This window comes from Haliaeetus albicilla, chromosome 1 (genome assembly GCF_947461875.1).
Source record: "Haliaeetus albicilla chromosome 1, bHalAlb1.1, whole genome shotgun sequence".
NCBI lineage: Eukaryota > Metazoa > Chordata > Aves > Accipitriformes > Accipitridae > Haliaeetus > Haliaeetus albicilla.
In genome coordinates, this window is record NC_091483.1 from 54,774,883 (window position 1) to 54,793,418 (window position 18,536).

The 18,536-nt window shown below is 34.7% G+C and overlaps 1 protein-coding gene across 1 annotated transcript in view; it reads left to right on the forward strand.

The window, feature by feature from the left end:
- CHIC2 (cysteine rich hydrophobic domain 2) overlaps positions 1–18,243 on the forward strand; it is a 32,586-nt gene extending 14,343 nt beyond the window's left edge. Inside the window, exons 4-6 of the mRNA XM_069790116.1 lie at positions 7,851–7,907; positions 8,074–8,133; positions 11,046–18,243. Of these exons, the coding sequence (XP_069646217.1) occupies positions 7,851–7,907; positions 8,074–8,133; positions 11,046–11,096 (168 nt within the window). The 3' untranslated portion in view covers positions 11,097–18,243. The remainder of the gene's footprint in view (positions 1–7,850; positions 7,908–8,073; positions 8,134–11,045) is intronic.
- Positions 18,244–18,536: the final 293 nt, after the last annotated feature.

An 18,536-nucleotide genomic window follows, 5' to 3' on the forward strand; every position in this document is an offset into this window, starting at 1 on the left:
TGGTGCATAACAAGGTGTGGGAGCAGATAGTTCTGCTATGTCTTTTAATTTGTAAACCTGCTTGGGGGGGCAGGGCAATAAGATTGGCATGAAGAATACTTACAAATATAAGTAAATAAAAAATATTAGTTTGTTTCTTTATAGGTCAAATGCAAATCCTTTATTTAAAAAATATATATTCTAAAGTTAAATTTGTATTTTCATATATTCTTAATAATAGGTTTTATATTAATCTTAAATGCAGCATATATCTTTGGTTTCTAGAGTGAATATTCTAAATGCTACTTAAAATTTAATTGCATTTGTAATTAGAGTGATATCTCTGAACATTCTAATATTAATCAAAATAATACATGTAGGATTAACATTTCCATGTTACAGCGCCTTTTACATTGTGATGGCTAAGGTATATAGAGGGAGCCATAGATCATGCAGTGGTTTGGTTTTAATACTGCTTTTTTTATTGCTTTTCATGTCCAATTTGACATGTTTCTGAAAAAACAGATGTGAGCTAGTTGAAATTCGCATAGAGCTATTTTGAAAGAGTATGCTCAAAATGGTCTAGCTAGTTGTCAGGTTTGGAAATCAGGTTAGGAAGGGTCACTTTTAGGATTCTGTCTTTAGCAACTTGTAGATGATGCCAAATAGGGAGCATATGCAAACACTGTTGAGGAAAGAATTAGAATGCAAAATTATCTGAAATTCATGTGATAAAATAAGTAGAAAGTCCTTCACTGAACAATAACTTGTTAGACTATCTTATAGTAAAACAAACAAAACTAGAATAGGCTGCTGGCAAGTGTGAGATAGTGACACTTCTGTGCCTCTTCTTTTGCTTTTTTTTTTCAAAGTAGTCTTGTTCTGGGATGTATTCACTTTTTCACTTTATTAAACAAACCAGGGTAAAAGTTATTTTCTGTGTAAGTGGAGCACTCTCAGTAGTAACTTGTTATTTAACAACAACAAAAAAGTAGTTCAAGAAACATGACTGCTGACAAAACATTTGGGAGGATGAGGGGGGCAGTTCTTGTACAAAAGAGAAAACTGGAGTTGATAAGTTTTCTACTGTACCAAACATACATATGAAGTAAAAAGTGACTAGGTACTTCTCATTTTGTTCCCCACAAAAATTATTTTTGCTGAATTTTGGAGTAAGTTGCTGGATTTGGAACAATAACAATAATGATGATGGAAAAGTTTTTTTTTAAGTAGCCAGATTTGTTTTTTCTAAATTGTTTAACTGGCTACAGGATCAACCTACTTGGAATTCTGTAATTTCCTGGTTCAGTCCTAGATGAGCAAGGCACTGTAGAGGCTGTCCCTTTCAGAGGGATCATCCTCTTCAGCATGCACACTAGTGAAGTGTTGGATTTTACAAGGCATTCTAGAGTTATTGTATTAAGTTGTGCTGCCTTTCAGTCTTCCTGGCCATGTAGCTTCTCTTCCATTCTTGGCCCCTGCCCTTAGACACTCCTGACAGCAGGAGTCAAAGGCTTCCTACATACTAATAAATTAAACCTGGGAGTGTTTGCAGGAATTGATGCTTTATAATTTGTACCCTTAGAGAGGTCCCTAGCAGGCTCTGGGTCTGCACTGTGTAACAACTCCTAGGCATTATCAGAATGCTCCAGGCACTATGAGTGGTTCACAGGTTATGAAAACTTACCGATATAGATGTAAGCTGTTGCCTGCCAGCTGGCTTCAAGTGAATGGGAATGTTTCTGGGCACAGTTTCATTTCCTAATAGAGATGTAACCTGAGATTCTTTAATTGCTCCACCTGCACTGGCCTTGAACTATGTTCCATAGCATACTACTGGATATTTTGGAAATAACGACAGAGACCCAAATTAACATCTCTGTAACCTTAAAAGAGCAGATGGAGGTGGAATTTTCATCCATGTTCAGTTTATGATTTCCCACAGTGGGTGACACCAAATGAGTTATTTGGTGGAGATTCAATCCTACTTTCATTCCTGTTACGGTCAATTCTGTCTTACGTGTTCATTTTGTGTGGCCCTTTCTGTGAGAATGTCCTTCAGCAGGAGGTGGATGCTTTAGATTGTCATGGCCAGATTTGAATAATTTGTTTGGAGGGAATGGAGCTTTATGGTTTTTGTTTCCTTATAATGACAGAGAATCAGAGCTAGAATTTAATCCTAGAATAAAAGAGTTAGAAATCTTTATCTACGAATTCAAGTAACAACATTAGTTATAATCCTGATGCTTCATGGATCAGTTCAACATCTGTCTGCCTGTGAAATGTGTTTTTCCACATCTCAGCTAGGCCTTCTCAAGGGAAGTGTGTTAATTTTGCCAAGGTCAAGACTGTTTCTTCTACAAGGCTTCTCCATAGTATGAAGTTTCCACAATGGTTAGCTCTAGTTGCTGTCACCTTGTTACAGAAAGTAGCTAGCTACACTTATTTGGTGACTTAGCTCTTATAGGACAGCTAAAATATCCAGTGGCTAAAATATCAAGTTAGCATCTTGAGTCTTTTGGATTGTCTATATTTGAGAGGAAATTTATATAAGACTTTTGTATCAACGTTTAGGAACTTCCCTTGATAATTTCTCTGCCACATGTTTCTACTGCAGACCAAAATGACATAGGAAAATACTCATCCAGTATCTATCAGTTAATACATTGGTGACAATACTACAAGATGTTCTCCATTGTACTCCTGGATAATGTACACGGGGTGTATGTTTCTGTACACCTTCTCCATTCTCCACATATTTCGTGGCTTTTAGTGCTTTCTTAAATGGTCTAGGAGTTTGAGAATCAAGGTAACCAGAGTCTCTGAGGAATCATCTTTGGCTTAGATATTAAAAAACTGTTACATGTAGCAATGTCAAATACGCTGCTTTCCTCTTTATATCAGCAGACAATGTGGTGGAAGAGACCTTTCCAGAATGTAGTTGATCTGATTTGATTCATTAAGCTTTAAATTCATCTCTCTCTGTGATGTACCAACCCAGGGTTGAAACCTGTACAAATTAGGTCAGTGTATGGATCATGTGAGGGTATGGGATAATATCATCAGGGCTATCTTTTAGAACAGGAAGTTTCCTGAGGTGAACTTGATGTTGTCAGTACTTCTCTTCCAGAATTCTGATGATTTTATTTCTCCTTGCCTGATCAGGAGCTTTGATCTGTGCTTTGGTCTGGGCTCACTTTCTGCCCAGAATCATCTGTAAGGTAAGACAAGATGCAGCAATAGTAATCCTGTTGGACAAGGTAGTTATTTCAAGATCATACAAAAAGCACCAGAATGCTACATTTATTTCCAGATACTCTTTAATCCGTGTAATATGGGTTTCATTCACTTTCTTGCGTGGATGCTGCAGTGGCTTCTGGGATGAGCACCCTTACAATAGTTTCTAGTAAGAAATATCCTAGCTACTAATAGGAAAGATGATGCAAGATACACCTATGTGGTTGAACAGACACCTTTTCAAACTACTGTACATGTTGAAGCAGATATTCCAGGATGTCAGGATCTGAAATCAACTCAGGTTTTACCTATGTCACCTTTGCCCTTCACAAATAGAGAATTCCTCAGTAAGATGGGAATCCTACCAATTTACAGTTTCTAGAGGGTTTATTTGTGATACAGTGTTCAAGGTGGGGACTTCATCTGTGCTGAGAAAGATATGTGTAATTCAGTTACGTGTGTTCCGAGTACAGCTTTGACATTTTCGTGGGACCAATATGGGCCCCAAAATTGACTTGGGGGATGTTCTGACGTGTTGAAAGTGAGCATACAGTTGTGTGACTCAGTTATCTTCTAACTTTATATTTCATTGTTTGTGCTGATAACTAAATTACTTGGGTATCAGTTTTGTGGTCAGATATATCTTTGGAGGATGAACAGAAATTCCTGCTTCTATCATTTCTCTCTTTGAATGAGCAGAGATGGTATAGTTCAGACCTCTGATAGGATCCTTTGCCTTTCTTCTGCGGGGTGTAATACAAATTCTGACCATGTGAGAATCAACAAAAATCTGCTTAAATTAGTCTCTCTGTATCTTGAAATTTGAGCATAAAGTGTATTTTTTAGGGCAATATTCAAAATTATTAATGCTTGATTGTAGTAAAGTTTTATATGAAGGAATTTGAAACTCTCCATTTACTATTTATTGGAATAACGTTGCACTATATTTACATATGTTTTGGAGTTTTCAGATGAGAAGTCAAAGATTAAATGCAGGTAGTGGGAGATCTTTCTTTTGTTCCCAGACTACTATGAATAAAATTGATAGTGCAGGATTGTGTTGTTACTGTCCATGTTGTTTCCCCACTTAAATAAAGACAAAGGGAGGTACTCAAATTAGCACCATTTTGGGAGTCATGTAAGATCCTTTTGTTTAATATTGTACCAGTCATTGACTGATTTACAGCAGGAGTTGAGGGGGCTTTGGCCCATTCACTAGTACCGTTTAGTGTAGTGTGCATGTTCCAGGTCATGCACTGCAAGAGGGGACCTTGTGGCCGCACAGCCGCCCAGTCCAGATCATAACTGCATCTGGAATTGTAAGCTAACTTCACTAGACACTGCAGAGACATAACAGAAAGGTCTTGTAGTTGGTAATACAGGTAACACACTATTTGTATTCAATACTGCCTTGTTTCTGCATGAAAAGTTCGTACTTAATCTAACTATTTTTTTCTTCCATGTTTAAGGGCAAAACTTTATTTTACTTTCAATTTAATTTAATTTTTTTAATTGGCAGCAATAAGCATTGGTGAAAGTGTATTCTGAGTTGAGCTTTTTTAGTAGTCTGATTTTTTCAAAAGACACTGTCAAACATGACTATCTTGAATGAATCAGTTATTTTACAGGAATGTTTCATTAAACATCGCATCTAGATAGTAGAAGAGGTCTATTTCACAAAATTCTGTGGATAACATTAAAGACTATCTGCTTTTTTCATGGAGTATGTTACAAAGCATACTTTCTTATCATGGGTATGCTAAAAAGTGTCCTTGAATTGCAGTTTTAGCTTTGCTCAAATATTGGATTGGGATTTTTAAGAAAAAAAATTAAAATCTGGATAGTATTAAATCTTTCTAATAAGCAAGTCTCTCTTCCACTTAATTTGTGCTTTTGTTGTGGCTAACAAATAATTTGCTGTATGGGTTTTTCTGTACGCCATTGATAGAATATATAAGCTTGTCATCCTAGTGTGCTGGAAATGCTACACTCAAATCAAGTGTTCCTTTCTGGTTTTGTATATCCTCACCTGCTCCTCACTGTAAATCATTGAGATGTCAAGAGCAGTGATTAATTAAGCTGCACGTGCAAGTGCTTTTTTTCACCTGTCAAGCAGGAAGAAAACTTACTATAGTGAATTGTGTGATGCTGTTTAATTAATTTCTTTCTATTCCAAGCTCCGAGGTTTGTAGAAATATTTTACAGTCTAATTTTCATTAACATTTCTGTATTGTTGTATGGCGTGATTTGGGAGCTATGACTATTCCAAATTATACTACAGGAAGGATTGTATTTAAGACTCTGGGAACATAAATAATCGTGGTCTCGAGGCTGCATGTGTTTTTATCTCATGCTAGTCAAATGACTTTAAACTGGCTTCTTATTTAAAGAAACCAATTAATAGTACATAACCACCTATCAATTTCTTATTTATGTGTATGTACTGTAATATATATGTAATTTTATTGGAATTTGAAAAGCTTGGATGTTTTTCACACTCTTTGGGGCAAACAATGAAATTAAATTGTATAGTGATCTTAATCTATTATTAAAAGGTCCTGGAAAGGAAGATTACAAGGTAGATTCAGGTTTTGAATCAGTTTTGCCATTGGTTTAGCAGCGGGTGGGCAGGCAGATGCCTGCTCAGAGTAGAACCTATTGCCATTTTTCACCATTGATAGAGTAGCCTTTCAGAGTCAATGAGCTCTGTCAATGTGAGCTTGTCAAGGCTACAACTTCATAGACCTGAGAGGCGGTTTGAGAGGTCAGCCCTTTTCAGGTTTGCTGTGATGCAAATGAACTTTAATGCTTAAACAACTATTGGAATTTTTATGTCTGCTCCTTGTTCTTTTTTCTTCACAAAGTCATTGACGAGACATTCAGTGCTTTTTAAATTGGAAGTTGCATTGTGCTAAAGACCTAGTACAGATTTACGGAGGGCTGAAAGCAGTTAGATCATGTTCTTTTCATGGTGCGATTAGAATCAAATCGATTTCCCTACAGCCTTCAGCATTCAGATGGCAATTTTAACAAAGCTTGGGGGCTAGACAAGGGACAAAACGACTGAACTGAATGTTAATTACACTCTGCAGCCTTATTTTCTTTTGATTTGGAGCTGACTGGCAACTAAATTAACAAAAGTGTGACCATAACTGCTGCCCTATTTTCATTTAAAAGGAGAGCAGACTCTAAAAGGCTATCTTTACAAAGAAACAAGTGAGGTCTACTGATTATTGTTAAAGGGCACTGTCTTTAAAAACATAATAATAACAATAACCCCCAAAATACTCAATTCCCAGTTGATGTGATAAATTAGTCACTGGCACATCCACCTTCCGATAATTCCTTGACTTGTGCTTTTTAAAATAAAACATAATAAAAATTCAGTGTAATGATTACTCATAGATAGCAATGATCTAATTTTTAATCATGTGACCACAGTACATGCTTAGATGTGCTTCCCCGCAACCACTTCGGTATTAAACTAGAGAGAAACTGGTGTTTGAAAACCAAGATGTTAATATTTGGTGGGAAATGAATAATTTGTTGTCTAATTTTTATTTTACTCAGACATTCTTGTTTCTTGTGACAGCACTTAGTTTGATTTGTTAAGGTTCATTTACAGTACTTGTATTTTGTAGTAATAACAGCAAGATGCTTTCTCATCCCTTCCCCTCACCCCTCTCTGCCTTGTAAGGAAGCTGCAGCTGCACTAAGTTGTATTTGATCCTTGTCATTGCTCCGTCCTTTTGCACCTGCAGCTCTGTTGGTCTCATCTTAACACCTGGCACCATGAATTATCCTCTTTTTATTCATAGTCAGTAGCAAATCCCATTTAGAGCTAAGCAGTATATATTCTGGCAGTCAAATGACCATAAATGTCAGAATGTATTTCTCAAATGTAAATATAACTGAATAACTATATTCAAAATGCTGTGAAACTTTATAGCACAGAATGTCCTTTAATACTAGCGTGCAAATCTTAAAAAGCTATGCAGAACAGCTTTCAGGATTCTCTGTCTGAAGTGTCAACTGTGGACAACATAGGCAGTAAAACTTTGCTTTAGAATCTTAAATATTGGGTTAGCTCTTTATACAAATCACAGATTTAGTAATATTAATTTGTGCAGTTTACTGTAACTTTCTGCATTTGGTTTTCAGTCTCTAAAATCTGGATATAAAAGTAACAAAATTTTTTCTTTTGTTTAGAGTGTTGTGAATTTGTACTTGACCTACAGCATTGCAAAGTAGTTTGCAACGTTTCTCAGTTTAGATGCTGACCTTCTTAGAAGCGGTGCATTTAGACCACTGATACCGAAGGAGCAGTGTTCTTGCTTTTATACTTAGATCACTTTGAAATTTCTGTGGTTTTAAAGTTATAACTGCTATAAGAACCAGAAAGCATATATATGAACAGTTAGTGTTCCAAATTGGTTGAAGATGGTTATTTGGGTGTCATAAAAAGTTGTTTCTGTTCTAGTTACTATTTAATACCAGAGAAATTTTGATAGTGCTACAGACCACCCTGTACTCAGTCACTGTCCTGTACCTCTCCTTTTCACACAAAAGCAGCTGCAAAACAAAGTTTTTCTAAAACCAGTCAAGAGTAAAATTCTTTCTCATTTGTCTTCCAGACACGAAGATCGATTGAGAAGTTATTAGAATGGGAAAACAATAGGTTATACCACAAGGTGAGTGCCGCAGGGAGCAGCTTCGTACTGTTGGAGTTTGAATTGCACAGTATGGAAACAGATGCTTTTGTTGAACGAAAAATATGAAAGGTGGACAAATGGGCTAGTCTGTGTGCTGCAATAAAATACAGCTCATTTTTCTTCTTTTTCTTTCCTCCTTGTCTAGCTGTGCTTGCATTGGAGACTAAGCAAAAGGAAATGTGAAACGAATAACATGATGGAATATGTAAGTTAAAGGGCTGTTTTGTGAGTTTCTCTATTAAATGATCATTTATTTTGCTTCTGATCTTATTCTTTTCATGATTATTAATCAGTAAAGGTGTCAGGAGCTTAATCGCCTGAGTGCAAGGATTTTCTACGGTTCACAGATGCATGGTTTCATGTGCAGGACTGATTTATAAAGTTATGAATGACTTGAAAACAAGGCTTCACTGTGTTCTGAAAAATAATAAATTAATTGCCAAGATAAAATAGCTTGAACATGTGCTGATGGAGTGTGAAATTTTAGATGCTGTATAAAGAATAACCACAACTTTGGTTACGCAGCAAGTCAGATATGGCTGTTTTATATAATGCTAATCAAGTCTAAAAGTATGGAAGAAGACCTTTCAACTAAGCTGTTGGAGCTTAAGAAACCTTTAGCCTTTTTAGATTTTAACTGCCCCTTATCTCAACTGTCTTGAAAGTATCTTTATCTCCCTCCAATTGGTGTCACTAAAATTTTTCAGTCTCTGGAGTTTTAACTTACTTCAGCCTTTGACTGAGACTCCATAAGCCTGTCTTGGAAACACACAGCAAGAAGTTATGTGCAGTTTAAAATGAATGATGTCCAATGTGGGATTTAAGTTTTTTTAGCTTGCAACCTTTTTGCTCTTTTTTGGTGCTGTTCTTATTTCCATTTTCAAAATATCTTGGAGGTACATAGAATAGGATGAAATTAAGCTGCTAAAATGTAAGAAACGTTAGAATTTGCATAATTTCTTTTAATGCTCTAGGAAGTAGGCGATAGGAAGGGTTAACTTTTTAAAAATAAAGATTAACCTTTGAGAAATATCTACTGTGTTAGTTTGAACTTATCTGTGATCTTTCATTACATGGTACTTTGTTCTTTGAAACAACAAAGCTATCATGCATATGAAAAAATTTAAAAGTGATTAATTAGTTGGAAATTATATTAAAATAATAATTTTCTTTTAGTCTTCTCCCTTTTCCTGTTTCTACATTAGATCTTATTTCTAGCCTGAAACAAGATCTTTAAAATGTTTTTTACAGAATGGCTCTATTCAGTTCACTGAATAAGTAGACTTTTTGTAACATCTATTCTACAAAATTTTTTGGTTTAGATGTATGAGACTGAGTGAAAATGGAATAAAGCAAATTTCAGAAAGTAGATTTGAGTTTTACCTAAATGGAGGGGTTTTTATTTCACGTTTCTACAGGAAAACCTTGTCACATCTGATGTTTTGCAGATTCAATTGAAAAAAACACATACAATGCTAGTTTGTAAATACTATTACCCAGCAACATTTACAGATGAACATTCATTCTATTAAATACAATTTAAAATCAGTTGACCTGTTTATATTAATAATATGTAAGCATGAGCATGTAGTTTTACAGGATAAATATTGAAGATATTATTTTCAATTTGTGAAACATCTAATATCTGGATGTATTTCATGAGAAAATTTTTACAAAACTTCTCTGTGCTATTTTCTGATTTTTTCAGTGAACTGATTTGCTAGTCTCTTAAAAACTGCCCTTATTGTTGTATTCACGATTTAATTTTAAATAATAAACACTTATCCTCAATTTTTTTCAAAACAGGTGATTTAAATCAGACTCTTGTACCTCAAACTTGGTGCTTTGCTGACTTGATGTTCTAAATCCACTCTTGCAGATGCTAAATAAAATAAATAATTAAATAAATTAAATAAAGACAAGATAGTCTTACACCTTTGGCATAAACACAATGTTCCAGCTTTACTTCTTGCTCCCTTTTTGAAACCTTGCCTGAATATCAGAAGCCTGGTATATCTGAAACATCCAGTGGTTGACTCATGTCAGTGATCAATGGATTTTGATCAGTTTGCATCACTTCTGAAAATAAGTCACTTCTGAATATCTCTAAAAATAAACTTATACACCTGAATTTGACATTCAGTATTTCAAAAGTGTTTACCTTAGAAATAAAATCAGACTTACTTCTTTTCTGATGTTCAGTATCCTATCAGAGATAGAAGTGTTTAAGAAGGCAAGTTGTGTTCTCCTTTACAATCAAAACCATTCAGAAATTATTTTTTAACTTCTTAGAAAGGCATGCTCCCCTTACAAGTAAATAAAATTCCTAGATATGTTACCAGATGCATTTACTTGTTTATGAATACAGTCACGCTGCTCTATTATGACTGTCTCGCTGAAGAAAGAAAATGCACATGTGAACATTTTCTTTAAGCTTTCTATTTGAAGTAGGATAAATACTTGGATTGCATTCTGGAGTGTACCCTACTATATGTACATAGCTCAGAAATACATAGTTTAAATGTGAATCGGGACCATAAGAATAATCATGCAAAAGCATTAGTCAAGTTTCTTGTTAACTACTTGCAGATTTGTTAGACATGGGAACTCTGCAAAGGGTGATACACCTTTCTGTATGAGTTTTGAACTAGAAGCATGATTTAGAATCCTATATTAAGTGGAAAAAATTTTGAAGTAGAGGGAATTGCATGAGTAATTGAAAATTAACTTTGCATACATTGTGCCTTCTGGTGTTTTTTTACATGAATATGTTTATCTCTTTTATAATTTTTTCCTAGTAAAGTAAATGAATTATGTTGAAGAATAATTATGTAGTAGCTTATTTCAGTTTGTTTAGATGTGTTAGGTATTGGTAGGCAAACTTTTCCAATTGAATTTGATTCTTCAAGAGTTTTGATTTTCTACCCCATAACAATTATACCGAACATGACTTTTCTAAAGGTCTCCTACGTAAGAAAAGCACTGTGATATTTGATCATCATCATCACAACTTGATGTACTTAAAAAAAAAAAAAAAGCATGTTATTTATCATTGTAATAGATAATAGGATTGCTGCCATCTTCCATTTAATATATATTTGTTTTCTTTTTATACAGGTCATCCTTATAGAATTTTTACCAAAGACACCGATTTTTCGACCAGATTAGCATTTGATTTATTTATAGAGACTTATTCAAGTATGTTGTCTTTCCAATGGTGCCTTGCTTGGTGCTCTCCTGGTGGTGACATAGCATTGGTTCTACAGAATCTTGTGGTGTTTTCATTTTTTTGTTTGTTTGGGGTTTTTTTTGTTTTATTTTGTTGTTTGTTTGTTTTTTAAATAAGAGCATGTTCTAAGTGCAGTTGGTCAAAATCCGCAAAGTAATTTCACGCAGATGTTAACTACTACTTAAGTTATTGTTACTTTTATTACTTCTGTTTATTAATGTATCTTGATTTTCAAAGAGTCTTTTATATGTGTGCGCGCGCGCGTGTGTGTACATATATATATTACTATAAATACACAGCTGAAAATGGTATACAAGTGAGCAGGTATTTTTTTATCCCAAAATGACACAACTGATTGACTGTACATTGTGTAAGTCCTTTTAATCATTCATTTACATGCCGAAGTAAGATCTTCCTAAATTTTTGTCAGTGACTAGTCAATTGTAACTATTTTTATTTCGTTTTTGGATATTGGCTAACCTCTTCCAACAAAAGAAGGAGATAAAGTTCTTTCTGAAACTGCTTTTTGGAACCCAAATGTCATTGCATTAGTAGCAATCTCTGTGCTTTTCATGAAGAAGTCCTGTCAGCTGGTTCTGAAAAAGTTCTAATTTAAAGGTTAAAAAAAATAAAAGCAGCAAAATATAATTATTTTACTAAGACTAGAAGAATTGCTGAGAGAATTGCATGCATCTGATTAGTAGAACTCAAGATCACAAAAATATATTAGTATTGCAGTTTATAATGTAGCTGTTTTAATTCAGGCTAATGCCCATGTATCAGCTTTATTCCTACTGTTTACCGGATCCTGTACACAGAGGTGCAGAAGGACTTGTTTTAGTAAAACTTACTGTCCAAGAGGACCTTTCGGGGTTTTTTTTGTTGTTGTTTGTTTTAAAGCCACATAAGCAGGAAAAAGTTATTGAAGAAGTCTTGAACAGTACAGTTCCAGATGCAAATGCAGATGCTGTGTATTAAAAATAATCAAAGCAGGGTACACTGGACAACAGTGTAAGTTTAAACGTATTAGATAATTATTTATTGCACCCTTGCTTCTGCTCATTTTGGTTTACAGAGCTTATTTTCTGCATTAGTATAAGACTTTTTAAACTGGATATATGATGTATGCTTGGGTCAGGCCAGTTGTATTTTGTTTCTTCTACTTATATCTTAGTTGTACATATCTTCACACATAGGTTGTTTTTTTTTTTTAATTGCAACTCAATCATATTTTTAAATTTGTGTTAGGTATCTAAAATTACTGTACATGAACATTAATGTAAGTTAAGAATACGTTCCTTGTACAGTTGTGGTAACAAGCAATAATGTGAATATATGAAAAACCAGATATACTCTGCTTAATATTTGTATGAATGAAAAGTTGATACCACTACAAGAACAATCTTCTCTTTTTAATCTTTTAAATACAAGTTTTATTTCAAGGTAATATATTACAGGTACCTTGATGCTGTGAACTATTTTTCTATGTCTTCAAAATATTTATTCTCTGTAAAATACTCTCTAGTGAGTATTATATTCCTAAATTGTTGATAGTGGGAGTGGTCTAGAAAGTTTAAGTTTTCTTAAATCTAAGCCTTCTGTATCTGTTCCCCAAACTCATCCTTTGATCAGCTTTTGGCTGTGGATTCCTGCTGTTTACTTTGAAAATAGCTCTGCTATGCTTTTCGTACAAGCCTACAAGTGTGTTTCCTTGACTTGACGGGATATGGTGTTTAACTAACAAATACCAGTTTTGTGCTGCCTCAATCTTCTGGGTCGCACAGTGGTTTCTCTCCAAAGTAACTGGTTATAATTTTTTAAAAAATCAATTTCGGCCTCTTCTTTAGTACAAATCTGGGTTTGCAGCACTCCTCCTCTCACCCAGAAGTATTAGTTAAAATCTTGGACCAGTTTCAGCCTGAGAGGGAGGCCAGAAACCTAACATTGATGGCAGCTGAGGTTTTGGAGGTTGGAGGTGCAGGGGAGAGGTTGGAATTGAACAGAAATGGTAACTGGTGATAAATACTGATGACCAGAAATATACGTTGATTTCTTCAAGTGTCAGTTTTCAATAAAATCAATATTGAATCATACAAGGCCTAGATCTTATTACCAAATTCTCAGTTGACTGTATAGATAGGTTTGTGTCATGGATGCAGTTTTCCACTGGTAGTTCATTATTGTGGAGGGATAAGTTGGATATGGCTTGATATGTTCATAGCAGCATGAGCTATTCGCCTTAGTTTACTACCCAAACTTTCCATACTACATTCTGTGACACCACAACTACCTTGCCAGCAGCACCCAAACCTACCTACAGTAAAGCTAATTTGAGTGTGATGTGCTGAAACCAGAGCAGTGAATAGAGTGTGGCTTACAGGTTTACACAGAGTATCTTGTTAGTAAAGCTTCCATATAAGCCGTAGTGTTGGTTAAAATCTTGTCTATTTCTAGGTGCATCTGCAGTCATCTACTTGGTTAGCAGGCATTTCTGTATTTTAGCTATGACTTTTTCTCTAAGAATTGTAGTATAGGAGTCCAAAGTAGATCTCTGAGCAAATACAGTCAAATCCCTTAGTAAGGAGGCCAGAGTAATTGCCTCTTAAAGCATTTCTGATATTTTATTAAAACAATGTGTCTTACTTAAAAAACAACCTGGAAACTTGAGAAACTGCATATATATATATATATACGTTTTGCTCAAAAGTGTAGCTCTCCTGATGAGGTATTACATTCACCTAGTAAGAGTGTTATAAAACATTTTCATACAATCCCTTTTGGTTGATTAATTACAATGATAGAAATTGAACATGGCAGGAACTTTAATCAACTATTTAATGCCTGCAGCAGTCATCAGGATTTTCCTTTGATGTTGTTTCTAAAATACTAAATCTATTTATTTTGTGTGTTAGTGAGAAGACATATATTACCTTTTTTTGTCCAATTGGCAAAGAATGAAGTTGCAACAGTTTGAGCAGGCCAGAAGCTATAGTAGGACTTCCAGGACATAGCCTAGTCTTTGCTAAAATAAATATTACATTGTACTAACTTGTTCAGCTTCTTGCAACTCAGCAATTCCTACAAATAATCTTAATTGTTTCCAGTTTCTTTGAATAGTAAGAGTTAGGTACCCACTTGATATTAATCATTTAACAAATGATGCTAATTATGTCCGTTTCACCTTTAGCCTTAAAAGCTAATGGTAAACGCATCAATGACTCCCTGTGAAAGCTAATTATTATTTTTAGATATAGTGGCCTTTAACTGGCCAATAAAGATTTCTTTCTTACTGTAATATAATTGAAATAAATGATTTTTAATCTTTCAGTGATAGGTAGAAATAAGTCCTGAGGGAGAAAGGCTTTCTGTCTGACCCTACGTGAGGAATTCTATAGAGCTCATCTGTTGTTAAATAGCTACAATTTGAAGTTTCTACTGTGATTGGCAAACTTCACCAGAAATTAAAATGTTTATGGAGATAGGTTACAGAAAGTCAGTAATTTTTTTGTAATAGCTCAGTGAGTCATTTTAATAAACTATGTATGCAAATCCAAAATTTCCCATTATACTCAGAGTAGATTGTAAAAACTTTTTGCAGTACTTAGATGTAAGTTATAATCTCTAAATCAGTTTGTTAAATGATACTTTTTTGTAAATCTCAAGACTGTGGTGTTTAAATGTAATACTCTATCTCTGAGATATATGCTTACTTAAAAGTCAGTTTTCTTTTTTTTTTTTTCTTTCTAAAAGTCATTATTTAGCCCTGGAGATTGTAGGGAAGAGCTTTAAAATGCAATCTGTAACTACTCAGAAGCCAGAAGGCAAAGAAAAAGAACATGTCTTTATTCCCTTCCCTCCACCCCCACCCCAAAGTCTTAATTTTAAATTGGTCCCCTTGTTTTGGGAGCCCTAGCTTATGGTTTTTGAGCAGCTGGCAATAATGCAAATTGTCCACCAAAAAAACCCATTTGAATTCTGAACAATTTAAAGAGATCACTTTAATTGAAGAGGCAAAAGACTTGTTAAGCAAAGAAAATCCCTGGTTCTTTTAAGTTCTCCCAGCACTGCTGTTGAGTAATTAAAAGAAGGATCATGATGACCCTACATTAGGTCAAAATCCAGATGATTTTATGTAAAGGAAATGCTCAATTAGAGAGGTCTCAGAGCCCCAAGTGTCTTGGATTCATAGTAGCAACTTATTAAGGGTAACTGGTGCTGGCTAGTTTTGTATCCGTGTCTGAAATAATTTATGTTGCTCTTCAGCAACCCTGCTTATGAAACGAAAGCATTTTAGAAATAAGATCTGTATTCATCACCGCTAATTTGCTGTAGTTTCTGTGCTTCTTTTCCCTAAAGCTGCATTGCATTTCCATCACAAACAGCTAAGTGTATGATCGTTTTAATGCCTTTAATAGCCATATTGTAGGTAGAAATATTAAATTCTCAGGGACTAATAGGAAATACGAAAATGGAGTTAATGAGCTGAATGCCTATCTGCATGAAGGCTTACTTTGCAAACGGCACCCTAGAAAACTTCTGATTGTAATATGCATGACCATTATGAATGTTATCAATATACAGCTATGAGAGCTCCCTTTGCCCTGTATTATTAGGCTGCTGAATGTCAGAGTATGTTGTATAAGGATAAATGAAGGTTTTTTTGCTGATTTGGATAGAGGGATTATTTCTAATGGTGCTATCTTCTTAATTTCTCTGTTTATTCTTTGTAAAGTTCTCTCTGTAGGCTGGGTGAGTCAGGGGATACTGGTGTAATGAGAAAACAGTATCCTTCTGCCTAAGAAAGTGGCAAAACTTCAAGGGGAGAAGTACTCTAGAAGCAAAAAAGTTTCACTGCTGGAAACATCATGTATTTATTCTTCATTAGCTACAGATATCCATTTGGGTTGTTTTGTTGGTAACAGTATTTTGCAGTTTAATTTTTGAACTTCATCTTTTTTGCACACTGATGTTTCAGTCATGGGCTGAATTAAAGACTATTTTTTTAAACTAAAAAAAAAAACCACCAACAAATCCTTGCATGAAACTTCATATGTTGACACTTCTTGTGCTGGTGTGTGTATCTCTACCACATGACACCTGGGTAATACATCCTTTATAAACCACATTTTATTGTTTTCATGGAAGATGTCCTTTTAAAAAATTCTTCTACTTCATTTAGCTTGTTAATATTTCATTAAGATTTATTTTCTTGAAAAAAGTTGCATAAATGCTTGACTTCTCAAAATACAACAGACCATTAGGAAAGATTTAGTAAGGTAAAAGATGAAACATAGGAATTAGCAGAAGCAACACCCAAACGCTTGAATTTGGGGATTAGGTTTGGAATTCTCTTGAGTCTGATGGAAAATAGTTTTGAACTGAATGAAATGGTACTGAATAATGAAAGTTAAGTAAAAGCTAGCAATCCGTTTCAGTAATTATGTAGACTGTCTTAATTTCTGTTACTTTTTTTTTATCTTAACAAGTGTGTTGTTATTTTGGTTATGCCCTAAGTAATAGTCAATTCTGCTATTGTGCAGATTTTGACGTAAGCTTCCTTCTAAACTCAGTATTTTGTACTTTAAAACATCTAGACCAAAACGGAATTGCTGATGAGAGCTGTGCAGCGAGTACAGAACAGTCTTTTCCTAAGCTGGAGCCTGAAATGCATGGCTAATTGTTTCCAAAGGAAATTCTTGACTTGTCAGACAGCTCCTGTCATGTGACAGTATATCTAAGGCCCAGGAGTAGGATCCAGTTAGGATAATTTTAAGTTCAGATAAGTAAGAGAGACTTTTATAGTTAGTTGTAGCTTTTATGGAAAAGGGAACCATTGACAAATGCTCACTTTTGGAGGGCAGATAGTAGATTTTATAATGTTTATTGAAACATTCTTTCCCCCCCCTCCCCGTTTATAACTTCATCATTGAAAGTTACTTTGCCTTGTGTTGGAAACTAGACTTGGTAGTTAGCTGAAGTTTTTTTTTTTTCTGTTACAGTGTTTTAGGTTTGTGAATCCCCCCCCCCTTTTTTTTTTTTAAATCGTGTTTAGAAATTTTTCAAAAAGTCAGATATCCTGATGCAATATAACTGATATTTTTAGTGGCTGTATGTTTAAACCGATTTTGTTGTACCAATATAAATATCTTGCTCATCTACTCTAAATGTTTATTTCTGATCCTTCTGTGCTTGCAACAGGCTTTCTAACTTGTTAGGATATGCAGTGTACCTACTTGTTAATATTGTCAATGAGCAGTTTGGTTCAGTGAGATAAAAAGGAACGCAGAGTAGTTCCTGATTTGAAAAGTGTAACTTGGAAAGACTGAGTATGGCAATCAATACGAAACTAATTCCAAACATAAATTTTAAAGAGAACAGTAAACTACAAAACAGTGCCTAAATGTTGTGTGCTAAATTAGTCCTGTGTAATTCATGTTGCTTTAAAAGAATTTGCAGAGAATTGTGTCAGATTGTATGTGCTTAGGAAAAACCGGTTAAATGTACAAAGCAGTAATGGTAAATAAGTCACTGAAAGGATGTTATCTTTCAAGTAGGCAAACTTTAAAAACAATATTTTGGACTATGTTAAAAATCCTTTCAGGCAGAAAGTGCGTAAGCAATAATTCACCCTAGAACTGGATATTAAGGAAGCTGCTATTTACAGAGAGACTTGATGGTAATTTTGCCTTTTGGGCATCTCCTCTCATGAAGAGTTTAGAAAGATAGGGTTGCTGCAATTTCCACTATTGTAACATTCCTCTTCAAATATTTTAAGTCCGGCTGAGAGACTGAAAGCTTAGAGGCCAGTACTGTGTTCACAGGGTGCACGGCTTTGGGAGGAGAAGATAGGAAGAAAAGGACTTTTTTAAAGGCTGCACAATTGTATATATGCATATTTAAGAGTATTTAACCATGTCTGCTAAATTACTGAAGTTAATCTATTGTTGAATTCTAGAATATTATTTAATACATCAACATTGTTTTTTCCTGACCTGACCCGGAATTGGAATGGACTCCAATATAAATTTTTTTAAAGCATTTCTTAAGTTGTATGTATTATAAACTAATAAAACAATTGTTAACCTATCTCCTAAGCCTTACCCTTTTTCATCTATCCAGTATGTTGGGGGCGGGGAGGGGGGAGAGGGGGGGTGTCGGTAAGGAGAGGAAGAAAAAAAAAGAGGAAACCCAGAAACTTCTGCCTTACCATACAATGGTGTCTTCTAATTTCCAGTTGATACTTTTAGTCTAAATCAGGGGGAAATGAAAAAAAAAAAAAAAAAAAGTGGTTTTGCATAATTTAGGTGACTCCAGGACTAGAATTACCAAATTTAGAGGCATTCCCTGCCTTAAGTGTTTCAAACTGGCTTTTCATTAAG